Raw genomic sequence first — 26,490 nt, forward strand, 5'->3', positions numbered from 1 at the left:
CCTTACAAATCCACTGATGGGTCTCCAAGGTGTGATTTAGTTGGTGATGTTCCAGTTGAGCTTCTTTTAACCTGTAGCTTTCAGGGAGTCTACTCTTTAGTTATTTTCCAGCAAGATAATCCACAGGTCTGTAGTTTCAGATGGTGCAGTCTTCAGAGGTTAGGCCTTAGAGTTCCTTGCACAGCAAAATCTTCTCAGCAGGGCACTTCTTGCTTCATTCAGTTTCAAGCAGCAGATCTAGAGGGCTCTTCCCCTCTTGGATACTTATTCAAAATTCTCTGGGTCAAGCAACAGGTCACTTCTGACCAATGGGAACAGGGTAACTCCTCATAGTTATGACCACATCCTGTAGAGTGTGGCATTATTTTGTCCCAGAGTGCATCAAATCTGTCAAATCCATTATGTCTGATTTTCCAGAAAGGAGGTAAGAGCTGGCTAAACACACCCCATGTGATGGCTTATTTGCATAGACTCTTCCCCCTACCATCTGCACATACCTTCCTTAAGCCTAGCCCTGACTCTGGGTCAAGAGTGTAAAAGTGTAACTGACACCCAGGCCTCCCTTCTGCCTTTGAAGAGCATGGTTTATGGCTCCACCCCCTGGCCTGGCATTCCTATGGACCAGCACACTGCCCTCCCAGCAGGGTTGGTAACCACAGGGGCTCTTTAACACCTCTTCAAAGCAGACTGGCTAATCCACTTAACTCTGACCAATCAGGGGAACGACCACTGGAAGGCTGAATTTGGACTTACAAACTAGAAAGTCTAATAACTTCTTGTATGTACACTTTAGGAGAAATTCAACAATATAATATTGGATTTACTACTACCATTCTGGGAAGTCATTGAATGGTCAGTCTAGTCCTCTCCTATCATTAGTTATTAATCAATAACTTCGTACCATGTTAACCTACGGGCCATGGGGAAAATGACTCGGGCCAGTTTTCTAGCACCAGGGCTTCTAAAAACATATTTCCCTAATTTCTACAGGGCCCCCACCCCCTGTGCAACTAGGGTAGACTTTCGGGGTTCTGAATCTGCAGAAATATTGCAGATCCTCCTTACTCAGTGCTCCTCACATCAAAGTCGAATTTGAGCAGCACTTTTACACAATGTGGGGAGTGAAATGTGAAATTTCACTTTAGCCAGGAATATAAAAACTCATTTTATAAGGGAGTACCTTATACATATCTGACCCCCCCATCCCTGGGATAACTAGGGCAGACCCTGGAGGTCCCTAATATGCAAAAACATTGCAAGTTATCAATTTTTAAGTGCCCCTACCACCAAAGTCGAGTTTGGGCACAATTTACATTTTAAAAGCAGTCCTGGCACCCAGTGCTGCTTTTAAACTGACCTCAGGCTTCAGCAGTGCACACATGCAAGTGCAGAAAAAGCTGCTGGCCTCTAAACTGCCATGCCCCAGGGTACTGGGGACTTCTAGGTAGTTTCAATCCCCTGCCCTACTATATACTAGATTTAAGAAACAACAAAATGCCGACCCCACCACTATTCAAATGCTCATCAGTCTGAGCAAACAAATCAGACTAGATTCAAGATTTGTTTGGTATATTTTATTTATACCTTTTGCTTTTAGAAATTTTAAATGCTTAAAAATGAACATATGTCTGAGAAAGACACCCTACATTTAACATTCTACAAAAATGACATTCTACAAAAATGACACCAACATAACTCAATTATAAAACAAACACAAAACACAATATGCCTTGTTAAACAAAAAATAAATCTTTACATGTATTCAAAAGAACAACAATATTTCACAATACTCCAACTCAATGATAGAGACACGTTTCAAAGAAGAAATCAAGGAACACAGATTAATTCAGAACATTAATCAAGATCAGAACTTAATCCTGTATGAGTCATGTATTCCTTGTATTCTGCCGACGCGTTTCGAAACCGTGGACAAAGTGCACGGAATCTCATCAGGGCTCAATCAATGGGGTTCTGTGAGGTGTTTTAAAAAAGAAAAAAAGAAAAAAGAGAGAGCACTATGTCACCAACCTTCATTCAGTACTGGGTGACCAACCCACCTCCCCCTGTGGTAGCCCTCCTGTACCTGTTTATGAATCAGGAGCAATTGTCGCGGTGATCCTATGATGTCATCAATTTGTCAAAACAGTGTTATCTGCAAGATAACAATGCACTAAGTATATGGAGTTATAATCAAGTACGTCTGGTGTATACTAGGAAAGAAAAAAGACATTCATACCTTGGACGGGTCTATATAATCCTCCCTTTCCAGTGATTTAATTTATTGATGTGTTTTCAGCCTCGGAGCAAAGCGTGTAGTATTGCCTCCGCCGCGATCTTAGTCTACAGCGGCACCTCTTAATGTGTAAACAAACAGCGTTCTAGACGGGACAGAGAGCGGGACTTTAGTCTATTTGTAGTCATTGCCCAAATGGTTTCTACATGTAGGGCAATACTGAAGAGTACAAAAAAGACGAGTACAAGAAAGACGGGCTCCCACGCCCATTTACCTGCGCTCGAATGCTTCTGCGCTTCTGCTTCGCTCTCCTAGCTGGTGTGTGTCTTCCAGAGCAGTCGGCGAGGAGACGCCTTCCCGCTCGTGTATTCCAAGAGTCACCTCGCAATAGGGAATAGAAACTAATTACTGTTCCGTTCTCTCTAGCAAAACGGGTTTCTAAATGCGCTTGCTTACGCGGAGGCTTACCGTTTTAGTCATGCGCCCAAAGCTGTCCAAGTGCTTCAAAAACAGCAGCCGCCATTTTTTTGGGAGGCGGGGATATAGGCAAAAGCCCAGCGCTTGGGCTTGTGGTACCTGTAGTCAAAGTTGAAATTCTGATAGAGACAAGTACGTCTCAAAAGTCAGATGGAGCACTTCAAACACACAGGCAATCGGGAAAATTTATAGCCTTGAGACCTCAGACATACTGTTCAGTCCAATCTGGGCACTGTTGAACCTCATAATTAAATAGGCCTCTTTCCGTAATAAAATCTCTTCAATGTCAACATGACCTTTTCCCGTGGGCATTGTAAAAAGTACTGTCCACGTGAAATCAGTTTCCGCATGTTCCTGGTCAACAAAATGTTGGACCATGGGGGCAGTGAGTACTTTATTTTTGATCCGCGAACGGTGTTGTGTCATCCTTGTGTTCACTTGCTGGTTAGTCTTGCCAATATACAATTTCTGGCAACCACAAATGATAGCGTAAACGACATTTTTTGTTTTGCAATTTGAAAAGCCTTTATTGGTCCATTTCACGTTTTTATGTTGGAATTCACTCCCCTCGAGACAGGACCCACATGACACACAATTACCGCATTTGTGATGTCCAACTATGGGTTTGAGTCCCCATTTCGAAAGTAGATCTTGCTTGGGTCTAGGTGTTCTTATGTCTGCACGAACCACATGTTGACCAATGCTTCTGTTCTTTTTGTAAGCGAAAATGGGCCGCGGAAAAGGACACTCCAATTCCTCCAATAAATGCCAGTTTTTAAGGACCATTTGTCTTATCCGGTGGGTGTCTGGTCCAAAGGTCGTGACGCATACCATTTGTTCCAGGTCACGTTTCACTTTATTTTGTAGTAAACACTCCCTTGGTGTATAGCGGGCCCTCTTGTATGAGTGTTTGAGCATCTTTTTAGGATATCCACGGGTAGTCATCTCTTCGCAGAACCTGTGTGCATGGTGGTCAAAGTCCTCTATGCTTGAGCAGTTTCTGCGGATGCGAAGCAGTTGCCCATATGGTAGGTTGCTTCTCAAGTTACGTGGATGGGCACTCCGATGATGGAGAATCGTGTTCTTATCTGTCTTCTTGCGGAAAAGGGAGGTTTTAAGATGTCCCTCTCTGCAAGTGATTTCAACATCTAGAAAGGTCATGGAACTTTTGCTTTGTTCTAGAGAGAATTTAATATCCTGGTGTTTATTATTCAGCCACTGGTGGAAGGCAATCAGTTCCGTGTGGCTCCCCTGCCACAGGAGCCACACGTCATTGATATACCGTAGCCACTGTCTGATGTTTTTTTGAAAGGGATTATTGTTTTCAATGAACCTTTGTTCATATTGTGCCATAAACAATATGGCTACCTCCGGAGCATAGGGACAACCCATGGCTGTCCCCTTGATTTGCATATAAAATTGATCATCAAAACGAAAATAATTCTTTTTCAGTGTCAATTCTGCAAGTTGCAAAATAAATTTTGTCGGTACTCTATGTGGCCTTTCGCGGGTCTCCAAATACATCTCAATCACCTCAAGCGCCTCGTCTTGAGGGATCTGTGTGTATAAGGACGTAACGTCCATGGTGACCATAATTTCAGATCCAGGGTCAAACTCGATGTCCTCAATCTTTAGAAGGAAATCAGTAGTGTCCTTTAGATAGGACCGCACTCCGCTTACAAAAGGCTTTAAAAAGAAGTCAATGTATTTGGAGATAGGCTCCAAACAGGAATCACATCCCGAGACGATTGGTCGCCCCGGGGGGTCAGTCAGATTTTTATGGATTTTCGGCAGGAGATATAACACCGGGGTGCGTGGGAACTTCTTCACAAGATATTCACTTTCTTTCACTCCTACATATCCACTCTCCCTGCCCTCCTGAACTAGATCCATTATCGCTCCCTGAATCTCCTTGACAGGGTCTCCCTGTAGCTTCCTGTACCAAGTCACGTTGTCAACTTGCAGCTGGCCTTCCAGCAGATATTTGTCTTTCGGCCATATCACCACGGCCCCACCCTTATCTGCTGGTTTAATCAAAATAGATTGATCTTCTTGTAAATTCTTCAATGCTTGCCTTTGTCCTTTACTCACATTCGGTGGAACATACTTTTTGCTTTTCTCAAATTTGTTAATGGACGAAATTACAATTTGCTCAAAGGCATACACTTGTTTAGGAATGTTTTGGCTTGGAATAAAGTTCGACTTATTTCTAAGCCCAGTTGTCTCACTATTCACACTTGGTTGCTGGTTTGCAAAAAAAGCCTTTAGTCGTATTTTACGGCAAAAAGCTATCATTTCCATCTTTATTTTCGTGTAGTCCGTTTGTTGGCTAGGAACAAATTTGAGTCCCAAATTTAGCACTGATTCCTCGTCCTTAGTGAGTATTTTGGAGGACAGGTTGACTATATTAGTTGCGGCTGCTATGACTGGTAGTGGTTCCGGCGCGTGCGCATCTCCCACGGAACTTTGTATCTTGTCTTGCCCTGTTGGTTCTTGTCTAAAAAAGAAACCTTCTTATTGGGGTTACTTTTTGGGTCAGGCCCAGAGGAGTCAGATGAGGAGGATGTTTCTGAGAAGGTCTTAAACCGATTCCGTGATCGACCCTGGTATTTTTGAAGTGCTCCACGTGAGTCAGCCTGGGCGTAATAATCGTCCTTCAGAAAAGGATATGCCTTTTCTAAGCTGAAGGATTTGCTATCTCTCTCGTATTGGGAGGTTTTGTTGTTGATTGTGTTGTCCCTGAAGGACAAAATCTCCTTTTCTATTTTCTCTATCAGTGCTTTAGCGTCAGGCACCACAGAACTTTCCAAGATATTTTTGGTGAGTTCCTGAATCTCTTCTAGTTCTTTCTGACAGAGTCGTTGTGCTGTCTCGATTGTGTGGACCATCAGGTCCCGGCTACACTTAGTGTTGATGCAACTGAAGCCTTTTTTATACTCCGCGTCCTCAGTGAATATTACCGGTACATTCTTCACCTGGAGACCCCAGGGGATTGTGCCTCCCCTTAGATGCCTAAGCAAAAAATGACCATGTAATTCCGTGCGGATATGTTTTTTGCTGAGTCTGGTCAGTTTATCGGACTCCTTCTGCTGTTGTGCAGAGGTACTGAGGGCGATGTTAGAGAAGGGGTCTGAATCCAATAAGGACTTGATATGGCTCTCTGAAAATGATAGTGTCTTTCTCCGACATACCCTTAGGAAGGAAAACCCTTCCAAACACAAATGGAGCAACGAGTTAAGGAACACGTGTTACTTTGATGCCCTTATCCCTCTCGCGGGTCAATGAACCCGCCCTGAACTTGAGTAGTTAAGGAGGTAGGTCCCAGGACGCAGGGTCAGCAGGACCATATATTATATTTAAGAAACAACAAAATGCCGACCCCACCACTATTCAAATGCTCATCAGTCTGAGCAAACAAATCAGACTAGATTCAAGATTTGTTTGGTATATTTTATTTATACCTTTTGCTTTTAGAAATTTTAAATGCTTAAAAATGAACATATGTCTGAGAAAGACACCCTACATTTAACATTCTACAAAAATGACATTCTACAAAAATGACACCAACATAACTCAATTATAAAACAAACACAAAACACAATATGCCTTGTTAAACAAAAAATAAATCTTTACATGTATTCAAAAGAACAACAATATTTCACAATACTCCAACTCAATGATAGAGACACGTTTCAAAGAAGAAATCAAGGAACACAGATTAATTCAGAACATTAATCAAGATCAGAACTTAATCCTGTATGAGTCATGTATTCCTTGTATTCTGCCGACGCGTTTCGAAACCGTGGACAAAGTGCACGGAATCTCATCAGGGCTCAATCAATGGGGTTCTGTGAGGTGTTTTAAAAAAGAAAAAAGAAAAAAGAGAGCACTATGTCACCAACCTTCATTCAGTACTGGGTGACCAACCCACCTCCCCCTGTGGTAGCCCTCCTGTACCTGTTTATGAATCAGGAGCAATTGTCGCGGTGATCCTATGATGTCATCAATTTGTCAAAACAGTGTTATCTGCAAGATAACAATGCACTAAGTATATGGAGTTATAATCAAGTACGTCTGGTGTATACTAGGAAAGAAAAAAGACATTCATACCTTGGACGGGTCTATATAATCCTCCCTTTCCAGTGATTTAATTTATTGATGTGTTTTCAGCCTCGGAGCATAGCGTGTAGTATTGCCTCCGCCGCGATCTTAGTCTACAGCGGCACCTCTTAATGTGTAAACAAACAGCGTTCTAGACGGGACAGAGAGCGGGACTTTAGTCTATTTGTAGTCATTTCCCAAGTGGTTTCTACATGTAGGGCAATACTGAAGAGTACAAAAAAGATGAGTACAAGAAAGATGGGCTCCCACGCCCATTTACCTGCGCTCGAATGCTTCTGCGCTTCTGCTTCGCTCTCCTAGCTGGTGTGTGTCTTCCAGAGCAGTCGGCGAGGAGACGCCTTCCCGCTCGTGTATTCCAAGAGTCACCTCGCACTAGGGAATAGAAACTAATTACTGTTCCGTTCTCTCTAGCAAAACGGGTTTCTAAATGCGCTTGCTTACGCGGAGGCTTACCGTTTTAGTCATGCGCCCAAAGCTGTCCAAATGCTTCAAAAACCGCAGCCGCCATTTTTTTGGGAGGCGGGGATACAGGCAAAAGCCCAGCGCTTGGGCTTGTGGTACCTGTAGTCAAAGTTGAAATTCTGATAGAGACAAGTACGTCTCAAAAGTCAGATGGAGCACTTCAAACACACAGGCAATCGGGAAAATGTATAGCCTTGAGACCTCAGACATACTGTTCAGTCCGGTCTGGGCACTGTTGAACCTCATAATTAAATAGGCCTCTTTCCGTAATAAAATCTCTTCAATGTCAACATGACCTTTTCCCATGGGCATTGTAAAAAGTACTGTCCACGTGAAATCAGTTTCCGCATGTTCCTGGTCAACAAAATGTTGGACCATGGGGGCAGTGAGTACTTTATTTTTGATCCGCGAACGGTGTTGTGTCATCCTTGTGTTCACTTGCTGGTTAGTCTTGCCAATATACAATTTCTGGCAACCACAAATGATAGCGTAAACGACATTTTTTGTTTTGCAATTTGAAAAGCCTTTATTGGTCCATTTCACGTTTTTATTTTGGAATTCACTCCCCTCGAGACAGGACCCACATGACATACAATTACCGCATTTGTGATGTCCAACTATGGGTTTGAGTCCCCATTTCGAAAGTAGATCTTGCTTGGGTCTAGGTGTTCTTATGTCTGCACGAACCACATGTTGACCAATGCTTCTGTTCTTTTTGTAAGCGAAAATGGGCCGCGGAAAAGGACACTCCAATTCCTCCAATAAATGCCAGTTTTTAAGGACCATTTGTCTTATCCGGTGGGTGTCTGGTCCAAAGGTCGTGACGCATACCATTTGTTCCAGGTCACGTTTCACTTTATTTTGTAGTAAACACTCCCTTGGCGTATAGCGTGCCCTCTTGTATGAGTGTTTGAGCATCTTTTTGGGATATCCACGGGTAGTCATCTCTTCGCAGAACCTGTGTGCATGGTGGTCAAAGTCCTCTATGCTTGAGCAGTTTCTGCGTATGCGAAGCAGTTGCCCATATGGTAGGTTGCTTCTCAAGTTACGTGGATGGGCACTCCGATGATGGAGAATCGTGTTCTTATCTGTCTTCTTGCGGAAAAGGGAGGTTTTAAGATGTCCCTCTCTGCAAGTGATTTCAACATCTAGAAAGGTCATGGAACTTTTGCTTTGTTCTAGAGAGAATTTAATATCCTGGTGTTTATTATTCAGCCACTGGTGGAAGGCAATCAGTTCCGTGTGGCTCCCCTGCCACAGGAGCCACACGTCATCGATATACCGTAGCCACTGTCTGATGTTTTTTTGAAAGGGATTATTGTTTTCAATGAACCTTTGTTCATATTGTGCCATAAACAATATGGCTACCTCCGGAGCATAGGGACAACCCATGGCTGTCCCCTTGATTTGCATATAAAATTGATCATCAAAACGAAAATAATTCTTTTTCAGTGTCAATTCTGCAAGTTGCAAAATACATTTTGTCGGTACTCTATGTGGCCTTTCGCGGGTCTCCAAATACATCTCAATCACCTCAAGCGCCTCGTCTTGAGGGATCTGTGTGTATAAGGACGTAACGTCCATGGTGACCATAATTTCAGATCCAGGGTCAAACTCGATGTCCTCAATCTTTAGAAGGAAATCGGTAGTGTCCTTTAGATAGGACCGCACTCCGCTTACAAAAGGCTTTAAAAAGAAGTCAATGTATTTGGAGATAGGCTCCAAACAGGAATCACATCCCGAGACGATTGGTCGCCCCGGGGGGTCAGTCAGATTTTTATGGATTTTCGGCAGGAGATATAACACCGGGGTGCGTGGGAACTTCTTCACAAGATATTCACTTTCTTTCACTCCTACATATCCACTCTCCCTGCCCTCCTGAACTAGATCCATTATCGCTCCCTGAATCTCCTTGACAGGGTCTCCCTGTAGCTTCCTGTACCAAGTCACGTTGTCAACTTGCAGCTGGCCTTCCAGCAGATATTTGTCTTTCGGCCATATCACCACGGCCCCACCCTTATCTGCTGGTTTAATCAAAATAGATTGATCTTCTTGTAAATACTTCAATGCTTGCCTTTGTCCTTTACTCACATTCGGTGGAACATACTTTTTGCTTTTCTCAAATTTGTTAATGGACGAAATTACAATTTGCTCAAAGGCATACACTTGTTTAGGAATGTTTTGGCTTGGAATAAAGTTCGACTTATTTCTAAGCCCAGTTGTCTCACTATTCACACTTGGTTGCTGGTTTGCAAAAAAAGCCTTTAGTCGTATTTTACGGCAAAAAGCTATCATTTCCATCTTTATTTTCGTGTAGTCCGTTTGTTGGCTAGGAACAAATTTGAGTCCCAAATTTAGCACTGATTCCTCGTCCTTAGTGAGTATTTTGGAGGACAGGTTGACTATATTAGTTGCGGCTGCTATGACTGGTAGTGGTTCCGGCGCGTGCGCATCTCCCACGGAACTTTGTATCTTGTCTTGCCCTGTTGGTTCTTGTCTAAAAAAGAAACCTTCTTATTGGGGTTACTTTTTGGGTCAGGCCCAGAGGAGTCAGATGAGGAGGATGTTTCTGAGAAGGTCTTAAACCGATTCCGTGATCGACCCTGGTATTTTTGAAGTGCTCCACGTGAGTCAGCCTGGGCGTAATAATCGTCCTTCAGAAAAGGATATGCCTTTTCTAAGCTGAAGGATTTGCTATCTCTCTCGTATTGGGAGGTTTTGTTGTTGATTGTGTTGTCCCTGAAGGACAAAATCTCCTTTTCTATTTTCTCTATCAGTGCTTTAGCGTCAGGCACCACAGAACTTTCCAAGATATTTTTGGTGAGTTCCTGAATCTCTTCTAGTTCTTTCTGACAGAGTCGTTGTGCTGTCTCGATTGTGTGGACCATCAGGTCCCGGCTACACTTAGTGTTGATGCAACTGAAGCCTTTTTTATACTCCGCGTCCTCAGTGAATATTACCGGTACATTCTTCACCTGGAGACCCCAGGGGATTGTGCCTCCCCTTAGATGCCTAAGCAAAAAATGACCATGTAATTCCGTGCGGATATGTTTTTTGCTGAGTCTGGTCAGTTTATCGGATTTATTCTGCTGTTGTGCAGAGGTACTGAGGGCGATGTTAGAGAAGGGGTCTGGAGAATTGGAGGAATTGGAGTGTCCCTTTCCGCGGCCCATTTTCGCTTACAAAAAGAACAGAAGCATTGGTCAACATGTGGTTCGTGCAGACATAAGAACACCTAGACCCAAGCAAGATCTACTTTCGAAATGGGGACTCAAACCCATAGTTGGACATCACAAATGCGGTAATTGTGTGTCATGTGGGTCCTGTCTCGAGGGGAGTGAATTCCAACATAAAAACGTGAAATGGACCAATAAAGGCTTTTCAAATTGCAAAACAAAATGTCGTTTACGCTCAAAAATAAAGTACTCACTGCCCCCATGGTCCAACATTTTGTTGACCAGGAACATGCGGAAACTGATTTCACGTGGACAGTACTTTTTACAATGCCCATGGGAAAAGGTCATGTTGACATTGAAGAGATTTTATTACGGAAAGAGGCCTATTTAATTATGAGGTTCAACAGTGCCCAGACCGGACTGAACAGTATGTCTGAGGTCTCAAGGCTATACATTTTCCCGATTGCCTGTGTGTTTGATGTGCTCCATCTGACTTTTGAGACGTACTTGTCTCTATCAGAATTTCAACTTTGACTACAGGTACCACAAGCCCAAGCGCTGGGCTTTTGCCTATATCCCCGCCTCCCAAAAAAATGGCGGCTGCTGTTTTTGAAGCATTTGGACAGCTTTGGGCGCATGACTAAAACGGTAAGCCTCCGCGTAAGCAAGCGCATTTAGAAACCCGTTTTGCTAGAGAGAACGGAACAGTAATTAGTTTCTATTCCCTAGTGCGAGGTGACTCTTGGAATACACGAGCGGGAAGGCGTCTCCTCGCCGACTGCTCTGGAAGACACACACCAGCTAGGAGAGCGAAGCAGAAGCGCAGAAGCATTCGAGCGCAGGTAAATGGGCGTGGGAGCCCATCTTTCTTGTACTCGTCTTTTTTGTACTCTTCAGTATTGCCCTACATGTAGAAACCATTTGGGCAATGACTACAAATAGACTAAAGTCCCGCTCTCTGTCCCGTCTAGAACGCTGTTTGTTTACACATTAAGAGGTGCCGCTGTAGACTAAGATCGCGGCAGAGGCAATACTACACGCTATGCTCCGAGGCTGAAAACACATCAATAAATTAAATCACTGGAAAGGGAGGATTATATAGACCCGTCCAAGGTATGAATGTCTTTTTTCTTTCCTAGTATACACCAGACGTACTTGATTATAACTCCATATACTTAGTGCATTGTTATCTTGCAGATAACACTGTTTTGACAAATTGATGACATCATAGGATCACCGCGACAATTGCTCCTGATTCATAAACAGGTACAGGAGGGCTACCACAGGGGGAGGTGGGTTGGTCACCCAGTACTGAATGAAGGTTGGTGACATAGTGCTCTCTTTTTTCTTTTTTCTTTTTTAAAACACCTCACAGAACCCCATTGATTGAGCCCTGATGAGATTCCGTGCACTTTGTCCACGGTTTCGAAACGCGTCGGCAGAATACAAGGAATACATGACTCATACAGGATTAAGTTCTGATCTTGATTAATGTTCTGAATTAATCGGTGTTCCTTGATTTCTTCTTTGAAACGTGTCTCTATCATTGAGTTGGAGTATTGTGAAATATTGTTGTTCTTTTGAATACATGTAAAGATTTATTTTTTGTTGAACAAGGCATATTGTGTTTTGTGGTTGTTTTATAATTGAGTTATGTTGGTGTCATTTTTGTAGAATGTCATTTTTGTAGAATGTTAAATGTAGGGTGTCTTTCTCAGACATATGTTCATTTTTAAGCATTTAAAATTTCTAAAAGCAAAAGGTATAAATAAAATATACCAAACAAATCATGAATCTAGTCTGATTTGTTTGCTCAGACTGATGAGCATTTGAATAGTGGTGGGGTCGGCATTTTGTTGTTTCTTAAATATAATATATGGTCCTGCTGACCCTGCGTCCTGGGACCTACCTCCTCAACTACTACTATATACTAGGGCCTTATGGGGTGTAGGTCATGCCAATTACAGAGGTACCCCACCATAACAGTGTACCGTAGTGTATGTTAGGTGTTTTAACTGTATTCTAATGTGTTCCTTTCAGCTTGGCACTGGCCCTGGGCCTAGTTAGGCAGAGCCCGGGGTCAGTCAAAATCAGTTACCACCAGCATCAGTCAGCAAAAGGTTGGGAGGTGCCCAGGGCACAGGATGACTTTGCAACATACTGCTTCTTTGGCTGTTCTGTTCTCCAGGACTTTCTGGTGTGAACCAAGGGGCTCATTAGGATGACAGACTTGCGTCCGTCCGCCACCCTAGAGGAGGAGGGACCGTCCGCAGGGGCAGCGGCGGTCCCTCCAGTGCAATTAGGATGTGACCGCCAGCCTGGCGGTCACATCCTCAATATTTAACATTGCGGCGGGTGCTGCTTGAAGCAGAACCCGCCGCAAGGTTAAATTTGCATGCTTAGCATTTGCATGCACAAAGCGGCAGGCACCGCGCGGTGCCTGCCGCTTCGTGCACGCAAATGTGGGTACCATAGGTACCCCCCCATGTGCACCCCCCACCCCCCCCAATCACCCTGGGGGCCCGCAACGCGCCCCCAAAGAAATCACCGTACGCCTTTCCACGGCGGAGAATCCGCCGCGGTCGGAAGGCGACCGCGGCGGAAAAGCTGCGGACCGATTTTGAGACCCACCGCCATCCTAATTTGGCGGTGGGTCTTTTGTACCTCCCCGGCGGTTTTCCCGCATCCTCTGGGCCGGCGGTGGCTTCCGCCGGCCCGGAGGGTGCTGGAAAACCGCAATCCTAATGAACCCCTTAGTTTGCAGACCCACCTCCGGCGTTGGTATTGCCGGGGTATCTATTCTAAGGTAAGAAATCTATAACTAACTGTTTCTTTCAGATGAAAAAGTTACTTACCTTCGGTAACTATATATCTGTAAGAAACGTAGGTTAGTTATAGATTCCTTACCGCCCCACCCATCCTCCCCGTTCTTTGAACTGACTTTTTTTATTTTTTTTTATTTTAAAGCCCTTTATTGGATATTGCGCATGTCGTACACAGCACATGGCCTACAACCCGGAGGCTGGCCGCTCGAAATGTCAAGGAGAAATAACAAAACGTATCCAGTACAACACAGCCATTCAGCCGACAACCCGGAGGTCCGGATGCGAAATAATTCAAGAGTGTGAAACAAAAACACAAGGGGTATCATCGGAAGGATAAAGTCATGTCACATCCCTAGGAGAACCCTACGGTATCCAGTAGTGTGCATACCTTGTTCCGCTACGTCTGCCAATCATGTCCCCAAGAAGGTCCGAACACAACATAAGAACTCAAAAGAAACACCTCCCCGCCCCCCCCCCCACCATGCACATCTATCCCCACTCAGTTCCAAAATGTCCGCTTCTGCCTACATCTAAATCTAGACTAGTCTGCTGTCTCGAAAGTGCCATAATGGACAAAGCTCTCCATCCTACGCCTTGGCCACATGCTATGGGGAGGTCCTGTTCTAACCCCTCGCTACCTAACAACCGGGTATTACTCTAAGGTGCTAAACAAGAGCAACCCTACTCCTATCCACCATCCTCACAAACTCCCGCCCCCTGAGTCAACATCTAGGACTGCTCCGTCGAGCCATGAACTATTCCGCTTCAGTAGGTTGCATCTCCTCCGAGTGCGCCCCTCCTCAACCGCCACGTCCAGTTCCCCGGCCTGTAGGCGCGTCTGGTAGAGACCCCAGAAGTTCTTCGGATGACTGGTTGGTGGAAATAGCTCACTGTAATGCTCCGATTGAGTGCAGCAGTACAGCATGTCGTGCGCCCATCTTTTCACCGTGGGCAGAGGCCCTCTAATCCAGCATAACGCCAGCACGCGCCTGGCAATCAGCATTCCCATGTCCGCAAGGCGCCTAACGGCTACCGGCAGAGACTTGGAATATCTAATTAGCTCCAACGCCGGATCAGGTGTCAAGTCTATTCCGAGGATCTCGTTCAATTCCGTGTAGACGCCATTCCAATATTTACTGACCCCCGGGCAAGTCCACGCCAGATGCAAAAAATCCGCGACCTGCACGCGGCAACGTTCACATTGCGCCGGAGGCCATATCTATGCAGTCGCTCGGAGGTATAATAAACCCTCTGGAGAAACTTAAAATGAATCAATCTATGCCTACCATTTAGCGATATCCTTTTCGTACTCGTGCAGCAGTATCTCCACATGTCGTCATCGACAGTGGTCTGCAAGTCCTGTTGCCAGGCGGTCCTGGCTTTCATGTACTGGTGCTCCCTATGTGTCATTGCAGTCTTATATAGCGCTTTCACGAGCTTGCGAGGTGACTCTGCCTTGATTACATACGTGAGTTCCGGAACCACCGGTGGCTCCGCCAAATCAGGTCGCAACAATTCCAGAAGAGCGCTGCGGACCCTAAGATACTGGAACTTCAGCAACAGTGAGCTATGGACTATGCCCGTCACCACCTGGTCCCACTTCTTAACCGTGCCATCTAAAAACAGGTCTCCCATTGTGGAGATGGCCAGGCTGTGTAGCACTTAGATTACGCCACGCTCTGTAAGCGGCGAAAGCCAGAGGGCCCATTCTATTGGCATGGAGGGCGAGTATATGAGACCACCGCACTCTGGGCTGTTTGCCCGCCCAGGCAAGCTTAACCATAAGCTGTGTCAGAGTCTGAAAGAAAGCTTTCGACAGCACCATCGGAATAGCGCTAAATAAAAAGAAGAATCTTGGGAGAATTACCATTTTCATTATGGCAATGCGCCCCATGAGTGAAAGGGGAATTCTTCGAACTGACTTTTAGGGTTAAGGTCATCCTTTCAGGGCCCTAGTTTTGTGCACCAGTGGTCAGTGTCTTGCATGGCTCTGCGCTTCTGGTTTGGAAAGTCATGTACAGACCAGACGTCAGCGCGCGAGGGTGGCATCTATGTAACTACCGCAACGTCATCCCGGAGACCACTATGACGAACGCAGTCGACCAACGCCACCTTCTGACGCGCAGGGGTACTGCTGACGAAAAACTGTCCAGATCCAGCCTGGCGGAAATTCTATGGTAGCGAATCTATAACTGGCCTATGTTTCTTAAAGATCTATCGTTACCGAAGGTAAGTAACTTGTTCAGACAGAAGGCCAAAATAACAAGGGTCAAGCCTTAATGTCCAATTACAGCCTCTAGTGTTCAGATATGCCATCAGATTTTCAAGCGCATCCAACATATACCCAGACAGCATCTGAAATACCCATGCATTGCTTCAAATGCTCAGAAATATGTATAGCTGGTGACACCCACTGCCATGTACATGGTCAGAATCCTAACAAATATATATTTTGGGAAACCATATTGGAAGTCTTGCTATCCATGAAATTGAGTGATTTCCAGTGGCCCTGCTTCACTGTTGTATGTAGAACCAAGTGCCTTACCTGCACACATCAAACCTTTCAATTTCCGGGAACCCATAGTCAAGTTTCATCTATTTTATGAATTTGATAACCCATTATTAAAGAGGTTGGTCACCTCGGTGCATTCCTCCTCTATTTTTCATATTGGGTCGCCTCTTTGGCGACCTAATCTCCCAAATGGTAATTAACCATGCCAGGATTATCATCATTGGGGACTTTAACTATTGGCCCACGGACGTTCGCGAAAGTAACCTCTCGGCGGAATTTTCAGACCTCCTTCTGGGTATGAACTGCTCTCAACACGTTCATGTAGCCACTCATACCAAGGGAAACATTTTGGACCAAGTTTGGACTTCAAACATTGACATCACTTCCCCTTTAATTTCCCCTTGTCCTTGGTCCGACCATTCCTTTATTTCCTTCACTCTGGCTCACGTCTCCCTCACTCTTCCGCCTCCTGTCAGTAATCTCTTAGCTCGAAACTGGAAACGGGCTAATATGGAAGAATTCCATTCTTTACTGGTTACTTCTGTCCCCAGTACCCAGGACTCTATTAATTCTTATTTTATCAACAAAATTGCTGTTATTAAAAATAATATCCCCATTTCTTCCTCCCCTACCGCTCCGGCCTTACCTTGCAAGAACTCTCTCACTAGACTCTTTTCCCTTAATTTCCAAAATAGATTTTTTGGCCTTACTCAATAAAGTAAGTTCCGGCTCGCCTAATGACTGTTGCCCTCCCCAGATCCTTAAGGAGGCTTTTCTTGCCTGTCCTGATCCTCCGCTTGCACTCCTTAATAAATCCCAAGCTACAGGCATTGTCCTAGATTCCTTTAAACGTGCCGCAGTTGTCCCCATCCTGAAAAAGCCCAATGCTGACCCCTCGGTATTAAGTAATTTCCGACCTATCTCTCTGCTTTTCTACCTTGGTAAGATCTTAGAGGCCCATGTTACTAACTGCCTAAGCTTATTTATCGAGAACTCTCAGTTCCTTGACTCTCAACCGGCGGGCTTTAGGCCAGCTCATTCTACTGAATCCGTCATCTTGGCTGTGATGGACGAGCTCAGGAAAGGAGCTGATAATAATATCTGTCAGGCACTTGTGCTTTTGGATTTATCGGCAGCTTTTGACACGGTCGATCACGAACTCCTGATCGACCGTGTCAACAATGCCGGTATTCAGGGCTCGGCGCTTAAGTGGATCAGATCTTTTTTATTTTAGCGCTCCCAGACGGTTCATTAGTCTACATTTTCGGCATCACAACTCAGTCTGACTTGCGGAGTCCTTCAGGGCTCCGCCTTATCGCCCCTCCTGTTCAATATATACATGCAACCTTTGATCGTTTCCCTTCGCAATAGCCCGGTTACTATCTTTAACTATGCCGATGACCTTCAGCTGGTATTCAATCTTGATTCCACCACTGCATCCTGCACTAACTTTCAATATACCATGCTCTCTATTAGTGAATGGATGTACCATAGCCAGCTGAAACTCAATCCAGACAAAACAGACCTTGTCTTAACTGGTGGGCCTGCTAACCCTTGGAACTCTAGCTTCTGGCCATCCTCTTTAGGCACTACCCCCCTACCGGCAGACTCTGTTAAGAGTCTCGGTGTCATCATTTGTAAAGATCTATCTATGAAACCTCAGATCAATGATGTCACTTCCTCTTGCTTTTTCCATCTACGCAGAATTCGTTAAATCTGCAGGTTCCTGACTACGGAGGCTCTTTCACTTGTCATCATGGCCCTGGTCACTTCCCGTATTGACTACGCCAACGCTCTCTATGTTGGCATTCCAGCCTACCAGCTACACCGTTTGCAACTGGTGCAAAATCAAGCAGCCAGGCTCGTTTTTCGTCAACCCAAATTCCAACATGTTTCCCCGTTGCTGAGGAACCTTCACTGGCTCCCGATGGACAAACGCTGCATTTTCAAACTTGGCTGTACCATCTTTAAGGCATTATCTGATCAGGGCCCTGCCTTTATCGCCTCTAGGATCCATCGGTATGCCCCCTCCCGCGATCTTCGCTCCTCTCACCATAACCTGCTTATCACTCCAGCTTTTAAGCGGAAAAAACATGGTGGACTCCGTTTCTCCCTCTTGGCCCCTAGGCTAGGGAATGCACTCCCGAGCGAACTCAGACTTACTCCTAGCTACGCCTCATTTAGGAAACTTCTGAAAAACCATCTGTTTCGGCAAGCCTATGAGTAATAACGCTTCCATCATCGCCTTCTTCGCTGCTAGCGCCATGAAACCACCTGGTGTCCGTGCGCTGTATAAATATTTTTAACATAACATTCCCTATTAGCCATCCTCAGGAAGAAAGTCTGAATTTCCGAGCAGAGATGTAAAGGAGAATGAAGTAAAGTTTTTAGGTCTCTGTTTAATGCCAATTTAGTTCCATGCTTACATTGTTCTATAAAATGGTGAGACATAGAGGTTCTTAGCTTTTAATTGTTTCCGATCTCATGGACCTCAAAAAGTTGCGATTCTTAAGGCGTATAGTGAAGGAAACTCCTGGGCTTTTATGCATCTTTCTTAACCCGGTCATGCATAAAACTCAATTGTGCCCCAGACAGTACCATTTAAGATTTGGGATAGCATGGCTGAAGCCTATACCAGCGAAGAACTGTTCTCTTTAGGCCCCTCCTAAATGTAGTTTTTGAATGTCACTTGGAGTTTCATCTCCTGAGGCTACTAAAGTGAAATTTCTCAAAGGAAGAGAAACCCTTGTAAGAATTCTGACCCATAAAATCTGCCTGTTGTGAAGACCTCCCAAGCTATATTCTACAATTCCATACTGTATTTCAGTACCTCTACATTTAATTGCCTCATTGTTCAAGCGAGATATCTGCCTGCCTTCTGGGATATTGTAATACCCACATGATCCTCAGGTAAGGTATTCGCTTAAACTGTTATATTGATCTTAAAATGTGAGACCAATAGTGCAGGCAAGTAAACTTCAAGCTCAATAATAGAGGCCAGGATATGATCAATGAACATGTTTGAAAACATTCCTCCACAATTTGATGCCTTGTATTGCCCTACTACTGCACATTCTCGTCCACCCTAAGAGCCAGGGGAAAAGCTGCCCATTCACACTAACTCCAGTGGGAGATGACTTGTAGGTCACTGTTACCTGTCTTATGAAGTGGTCTTCAAATCTCATTTCCATCAACATATCATCTAAAATGTCCAATCCACTCTTTTGAATGTCTCCTTTTACTGCTGTGCTTCACATCTCATTAGGTGAATTCATTATTTTGTGTTATTCCCCATTGGCAACCCCTCATATATATATATATTGTCTGATTTGAATTTACTAGTTAAGCCATCACCTTGTCTAGTCTTGCCACTAGACATTTATTCAGAAATGTGCCTTTCACATTCAGAAGTGAAATGTGCCTTCGTGAGTCTGGAGACTTTTGTTTTTACCAGACTTTGATAATAAGAAGGCAGTGAACTACATTATTGTTGGAGTAAGAGTTTGTGCTGCCACAATAGCATTAATGACTTCCCTCACATTTTCAGTCAGCACATGGGCAAATTGCTTATCAAAGTTAGCTGTAAGCAAATTCAGGATTGACACTTTCGCCTTATTCAGGATGCTTATGGCTGGCGCAACTTCTTGACTTGCAATATGTGTTTGCAGTAGAGCCCAATTCTCCACTCTTGATGTTTTAACTTTGCCCGTTAAGGATCATAATGAAATATACCCACCTCTATCCCGGAACGGTCATAACTATGATATTAAAAGAGAGCAGTTAAATGTAAGATTATAGCCCGCTCATGGTTGTATCTGTCCTTAATGAATGCAAGCAATCTAGGAGGTCAACTGACACATATAATATAGTTTTAGAAAACTGCAATTTTAGATAAGTTTAGCTTGTCATGTTGGTTCTTTCCTCTTTACACATCCGCATTCTTCTCTTCTCACCCAAGAAAATGGTTGTTGTGCTGTTTTTGCTACGTCCAATTTCTTCTTCCACCCCTCCCCCACACCTCCTTCCAACACCAAAGAAAATCCAACTAATTTCTCTTGCAATAAATACTGGTCTACATGAAGGAGAGACTGTACTTACTTAACCACAGGTTGCTGAATGACATCACTGATCCCAAGTGAGCAAGACCACACTGAAGATAGGAGAGCTGGAGAGAATTAGCTGCTGAGTGCTTTTCGTGTTAAGTCAGGGTTCATGCTGGAAAGGATGTTTCTGTCTCCATTGAAATATCTCAAACACCCACAGTTAATTGTGCTCACTCCTGTATTACAGTGAGTTTCACGATGCTAAGGAGACTTGTGTACATAGCGATACAAAAGGGGATGAACTGGGGTGGCTGAGTGAACTAAAGAATGGTGATGGATTAAACCCAGATCAGTTGACTGGGGGTGAGTGTTTGATTTGTTCAAACGCTCCGTCCATCATCCCCTTTTGTATCGCTTTGTTCGCCCTAAGTGTGGCAGGGTATGCTCAGACGTGAGTCCCTTGTTCACTTGGCCACTGGATTCAAGATAGCCTGGCTGATGAGGATTATGAATCCGAAACCGGTCCCAGGATGCTTGTTTCCGGTCCAGGGAAGACATGGCTTGGCAGTTCGGGCTGGACTGTTCCTATGAGGCACAGGGTCAGACTGATTTGCATATAGCCATGTCTGAACTGGGGTGGCTGAGTAAACTAAAGAATGGTGATGGATTAAACCCAGATCAGTTGACTGGGGGTGAGTGTTTGATTTGTTCAAACGCTCCGTCCATCATCCCCTTTTGTATCGACTTGTGTACATACCTGACCCCACCGCACACCAAAATAGACATTGTTTATTAGTAACCACCCAGTTTCTTGTGAGTTGCTATGGAGAGTCAGGGAAACAGTGAATGACTGGAAGTATGCGGGCTATTGGGGACTCCTGGACTTAAACATAGTACCACTTATCAGAGGTTTCACTTCTATTATTGGGATGTTTAGGATACCAAGGAATACAAGGACTCTGAGTAATGCAGATCTTCACATCATAAGAATGCTTGTCATAGAGATGCAGTTGCAAGCGATGCTTTACCACGTAATAACTTGTTTAATATTGAAATGCAATGTAACCAAGCTCTTAGAAATACTTATATCTTATTGTGCTAATGTATGATTGCTTTAATACATCATGTTTGTATTGTAATTATATTCTCTTTCTCTTGCAGATAAGTGCTCTGCCCGTGACCGAGGCCTTAATTGAGCGTGAGAACACCACCCAGCTAAAGAAGTGGCGTGAGAATCGTGGTGAGTTGCAGTACAAGCCATCACGTCGACTCCATGGCACACGTGCCATTTTTGAGGAACACCATCGCATGAACCCACCCCTGACCGCGAGCTCCAGCCTCCTCAGTCTGACCAGCCTGCGGCGGGCCTCCAAAGAAGAAAGGTGGCGTGACAAGGGGCAGAAAGATGCTCATGGGTTTTCACCAGCCCATTCCATTGGTAACCTGGCACTTTCCTCTGGGCCCACAGCCGCCCCATCCGCGACTAACCTGAGCGCCAATAACATTATTAATAGCAAAGGCCAGAAGACAAAGGGGAAGGTGGAGAAGGCCGCTGGGGAAGTGAAAAAGCCGACTCTCGGACCTATGCCTCCTGGTCAGGTGGTATCTGAGGGACTGCACCCGGCTCTGCCCTCTCCCACAGGCAACGTCATGCCCCTCGGTGAGCCAAAGAAATCCAAGGACCGCAAGAAAGATAAAGATTATGAGAAACAGCTAGCCAAGGAGCAGAAGGAGAAAGAGAGACAGGACAAGGAGAGAGAGAGGCTGGAGAAAGAGCGGGAGAAAGAGCTTGAGAAGCAGCGAGCCAAAGAGCAGAAAGAGAAGGAAAGACTGGACAAAGAGAGAGAGAGACTAGAAAAAGAGAAGGAGAAGAAGCTTCACAAAGAGAAGGCAAAGGAGGAAGCCAAGTTGAAGAAGGATCGAAAGATGTCCTTTCGCAAGAAGGAGTCTTCCGATGTGCTACCAGGGGCTCAGGAAAAAGGGACTGGAGATGCCTCGACCCTCTCTGAGAAGGCAGAAGGTGGCAGTGACAATGCAAGCATACCAGTGTCTCATGTGGCAGCTTCAGAGAAGTCTGACCCTGCGGACAGCTCTGGGGCAGCTGTGGTTCAGGATTCCTACTTCTGAGGTAGAAGAGGATGTGATATGGGATAAGAGCGGCAGGCCGGAATGTTCCTCATTTGGCCAGCGCAGCTAGCACTGTTAGTGTTGGAGGAGCCATCCCGTGTCGTAACCTGATGCACTGGTTGTATACTCGTGCCACGGCAGGAGATAGGGAAGATGAGGTGGTGACAGAGCCAGTTGCTGGGCGTCTGTACTCATCTCTCCACCCTGTGGGATTTTCCTGTTGCTATTGTAACGTAACCAAGCTTGGGACGCTCCATCTAGCTTGATCAAATGATGTAGGTTTGAAAGACTGACAATATTTCCACAGTAACAAATATTTGTCTGCTTCTCAGTCACCTTCATTCCCCTGAACCCTGTCATAATGTCATTTTGTTCTTAATTTCGACCACCTTGCCGTCGTTGGACAGAGTTGAGAATTTTTCAGACTCCACCAGATATGTTATCACACCTACATAACTTCCCCCCTCCTGTGCAGGGGAGGGTCAAGTCGTAAGAATGGATTGTGTTGTTAAGTCTGCGGGATAATGTTTACGATTTAGGGAAAATGTTGTGATTTCGGGATGGGGTTCCCATTCCCATGAATGTGTCACTGTGTGGTGAGTGATTTTTCATGATGTGTGAAGGCAAATGACTGCCTATGGTAGCCATCTGGCGATGTTCAAATGGTGAATCACTGTCACAGATAGCATTCTTGGGTGGGGTACATGACTTTTTTTTTTCCCCACCAAAGTTGTGAGAATGATGTATTGTCCTCTGCAGAGGTTTGGTATGGGTGTGGAAGAGTAGGAACTAGAGAAAGAATCTGACTAGGCAGAAAGCAGAGTTGAGTATATTTGGGTTTGTTAGCACCTGGATTTCTGGCATCTGTGTAGCGGGATCTGTCTTTGCTGCTCTGTTGCACAAACAGTCCTCTTCCCCAGAAAAGCTAGTTGCCCCCACAATTGGGTTACCGAGTAGGATTATAATTAAGAAACACAGGCACAAGGGCTCTGTAATGCTATTGCAATGTCTTATTTCCTTTTTGTTGTCCCTTTCATATGGCTGTTCACTTAAGCTGAACTTCAGGCCACAACTCTGTGGCAGTTTAACTCAGAACTAAAACCTGCTGTTAAATTGACCAACATATATTCCAGTGAAGGTTGAGGGCTAAAAGAAAACCTTTCCATCCATGTGCTTTACCATATGATGGGTGTATTGGAGTTGTTGTTTTAATGTGAATCACTTGCTCTGGGTGAAATTCCTGGATGTTGGAGACATCTGGTGTCGATGCTGAAAATGGACTCTTGCTATACCATAGCATACTGTTACTTCTGAACATATAGGCTCTTATTGTCACCCCAGATCATATGATGTGCTTATGTTGCACCTGATAATATGGCCTCTTGGATTTCACTCCTGAGTGACTTGTCTTTTAGTACTTCTAAATGGGAATTTGATGTCACTCCTGAACCCACCTGTTACCAGGTTCCACATATGTACCCCACCCCTTCCCAATGATTCTGAAGCTCTTACTATGCACAACACATGTTGATGAAGATCCTGTAGGGCATGCTTTTCCTGTGGAGGTCAAGCCTTTGTGGACCAAAATAGGACAAGTCTTTACCTAGCCGTAACCATCTAGGACTTTACTTTCTAATCACATCCCATGGGTAGCATCAAACCTTGCCTGTGTTGTGCATGCCTTCGCTAAGCTCTGCTGGTGTGGTACACCAAGCACTGCACATGTAGGAAATGTCTTTTCCAGGCTCCGCACATGAAGGACATGCTTTTTCCAATCTCCACCCATGTAGGCACACATCCAAGTCCCACTAATGTAGGATAAGCCTTTTTCAACCCCATCCCATTAGGATATGCATTGCACAAGCCCTGGACATGACTTCAGGGAATACCCATGTAGTGCATGCTGTCACCAAGAATGAGCCTCGCCAATACAGAAAAGCGCCTTTTTCAGTGCAGCCCTTGTAGGCCATGCCTTCCACAAGCCTCACTTCTTAACCCTAATCTTAATCAAGCCCCATTCATGTTGAACCCTTTATGCACGTCCTGCCTTAGTTAAGCCTGAACTTATAGGACAGACCTTCTCCAACCTTGACCTTGTGATCTACGACTTTCCCTAAACCAGCCCTTATGGTATGACATGCCTTGCCTGGGTAGGGCACGTTTTTCCTTAGTTTTGTCCATCTACTACAACACTGTTTCTAAGCCTTGCCTATGTAAGGCTTGCCTTCTTCTCCACTCCCTTAGCCCTCCATGATCAGTGGCTATTCAGTTCTAAGGCACGGAGACTACTTGGGCTGCATGTCAGATATCAAAGGCTCTGTCAGTGCCTTGTCTTTAGCTCTGGAGTCCAGAGTCTTGCACCGGCAGTACCTCCTTTCTTCAATATCTAGACACTGTAGGTCGAACCTTCTGGATTGCAGTCTGATTCCTCTTCAACTGTACCTCTATCAGCCTCTACGCCACTTTTCAATTCCTTTTTTGATTCTTCATTGAGGATTAACAGCATCTATATAGAGAAGTGGGTTATTATGTTAGGTAGCCAAACACCTTCTTCCTCTCGTTTCCTTGAACTGTGGTTTTTATCTCAGGGTTCTGCATTTGTGGCCCAGAGTGCAATCTGTTCTTGGACACCATGCTGTGTTGAGTCCTACAGTTGACACCAAATGTACTTTGCTTTTGGTCTTGTAGGTTGGGCATGGCTATGTTGTGCTCTCTGAGAATTGCTCAGCCCACTTGGTAAGAGTTCTGTATGCAATACTCGGTCTTACCCCTAGACTACGTGTTCTGGATGCTGGGCCTGTCGAAGTCTCTGTTTTTGTCATCTTAAAGCTGAGGCATTGCTATTCTCTGCTTTCTAGGTCCTGCAGCTGGGACCACAAAAATACTCTGCTCTTGTACTGGAGGTAAGTCTGGGGCAGAACTCCACTCTTGGTGTACTGAAGACCAGGCTAAAGAACACTGCTGTAATCTACTCCCTCTAGGTCACTCCAGGTACGGTCTGACCCGTTCGCCGCTTTCTAAAAAACTGCAAAAGAATCCTTACCCATACTTGGGGCTCAGGGCCCTGGGCTGTTACGGCCTGGCTCATACTTCCCTTTCATGTCCTGCAGGGCACTAAAAGGCAGGGCGAACCTGTACGATCATGTTCTGAGAGTGAGCTCATTCTTTGTTATAATTTGCACTGTTGCTCCTTGCTGCTGTAAAACTATTTGTGCTTTCATGTGGAAAAGAAAGCCCGATGGGTGGGGTGATAACAGCAGTAACATATTAACCTATTAACCATGAACTGGAAGAGACCTAGTCTTGTATCCTGTATGTTAGACCTGGACATGGAAAGTGAGGGTATCTTTAAGTGCTGGGGTCTCCAGCTGCAAGGAGGTGGTTTATGCCAGGTCTTCTAATCTTAGAAAGCTGACTGTACCATGGTCTGACTATCCCAATTCTAGACATGGACATATGTGAAAAAGACCTGGCTTGCTGGTTGCTTCCCAGGAATTACCTATGAGGATGCTGAGCTCCGGGCCCAGCAGAGCCTTGTGCCATCTTGACATGAAAATATAGTAGCTTAGCCCAACTAAACTGTCTCTCCAGGGCATAGTACAATGCAGGAACTGGAATTGCAGGGCCCAGTTGACCCATCTCTGCCAGAATTATTTGCAATCTGACCTGCGCCTGCCTGTTGCCATACAGATGATCTTGTGGCGCAATCAGCCTGTAGCTCCCAAGCATAGAAACATAATTGCACAGAAAATCTGGGCCCAGCCAACCTATCCTTACCTTCAATTATAGCATAGAAATATAAGAGGCCATGGGACCAAAACAATCTGCTCCTCGAGGGCAAACTTGTATACAGTTCTGGATCAAGGAAATTGTGGGCCTAAATTACCTGTGCCACTCAGGTGTATAACCATAATGAAACAGGAATTCCAAGGTTTGATCTTCCTTGTCCATGTTGATGTTAAATTGTAATATTAACCATCCCAAAAGACCCTCTTTCTCCTCTTGGACTGTAAAGTGCCCCACCCCCCCTTTATCCTTTAATACGGGCTTCCTGGCATTGGCATCCTTTGCAAACCCCTTTGCTTAAAGCGCCTCAGGTGCAGCGCAACACCTTTCGCTTTGTAAATATTAAAGTATATAAATATATATATATATATATACATATAAATATCCTGTCTAATTATATTATTTCCATACACAATTTTGCCTTGACCTTTTATTTAACGGACTGACACTGGAACAAGTGTGACTCCCGCCCCCCAGTCCCCTCCTTGTGGCGCCAGCGAGTGCACTTATGTCTTGGAAGTGGCTCATGTTGCGCCAAGAAGTCATGTTTACATTTGTCATTTTGTTTATTTTTTAATAGTGTGTATGTATGACAGCTTGTTAATGGACATACCTGGTAGGAGCAAAAAAAAGCGACTGCTTTTTCTTTTTTTCTGACCATGCTGTAATATTGTTGATCACGTGAATGAAATCCTCGCCCTTTTCCCTTGCAATACAGACTGCTTTA

At 44.8% G+C, this 26,490-nt stretch overlaps 1 protein-coding gene across 1 annotated transcript in view; it reads left to right on the top strand.

Moving 5' to 3' along the window:
* TBC1D10B (TBC1 domain family member 10B) overlaps positions 1–23,465 on the top strand; it is a 367,011-nt gene extending 343,546 nt beyond the window's left edge. The window contains exon 9 of the mRNA XM_078652863.1: positions 21,012–23,465. Coding sequence (XP_078508989.1) covers positions 21,012–21,977 — 966 coding nt within the window. The 3' untranslated portion in view covers positions 21,978–23,465. The remainder of the gene's footprint in view (positions 1–21,011) is intronic.
* Positions 23,466–26,490: the final 3,025 nt, after the last annotated feature.

The sequence above is a fragment of the Lissotriton helveticus genome, chromosome 7 (assembly GCF_964261635.1).
Source record: "Lissotriton helveticus chromosome 7, aLisHel1.1, whole genome shotgun sequence".
NCBI lineage: Eukaryota > Metazoa > Chordata > Amphibia > Caudata > Salamandridae > Lissotriton > Lissotriton helveticus.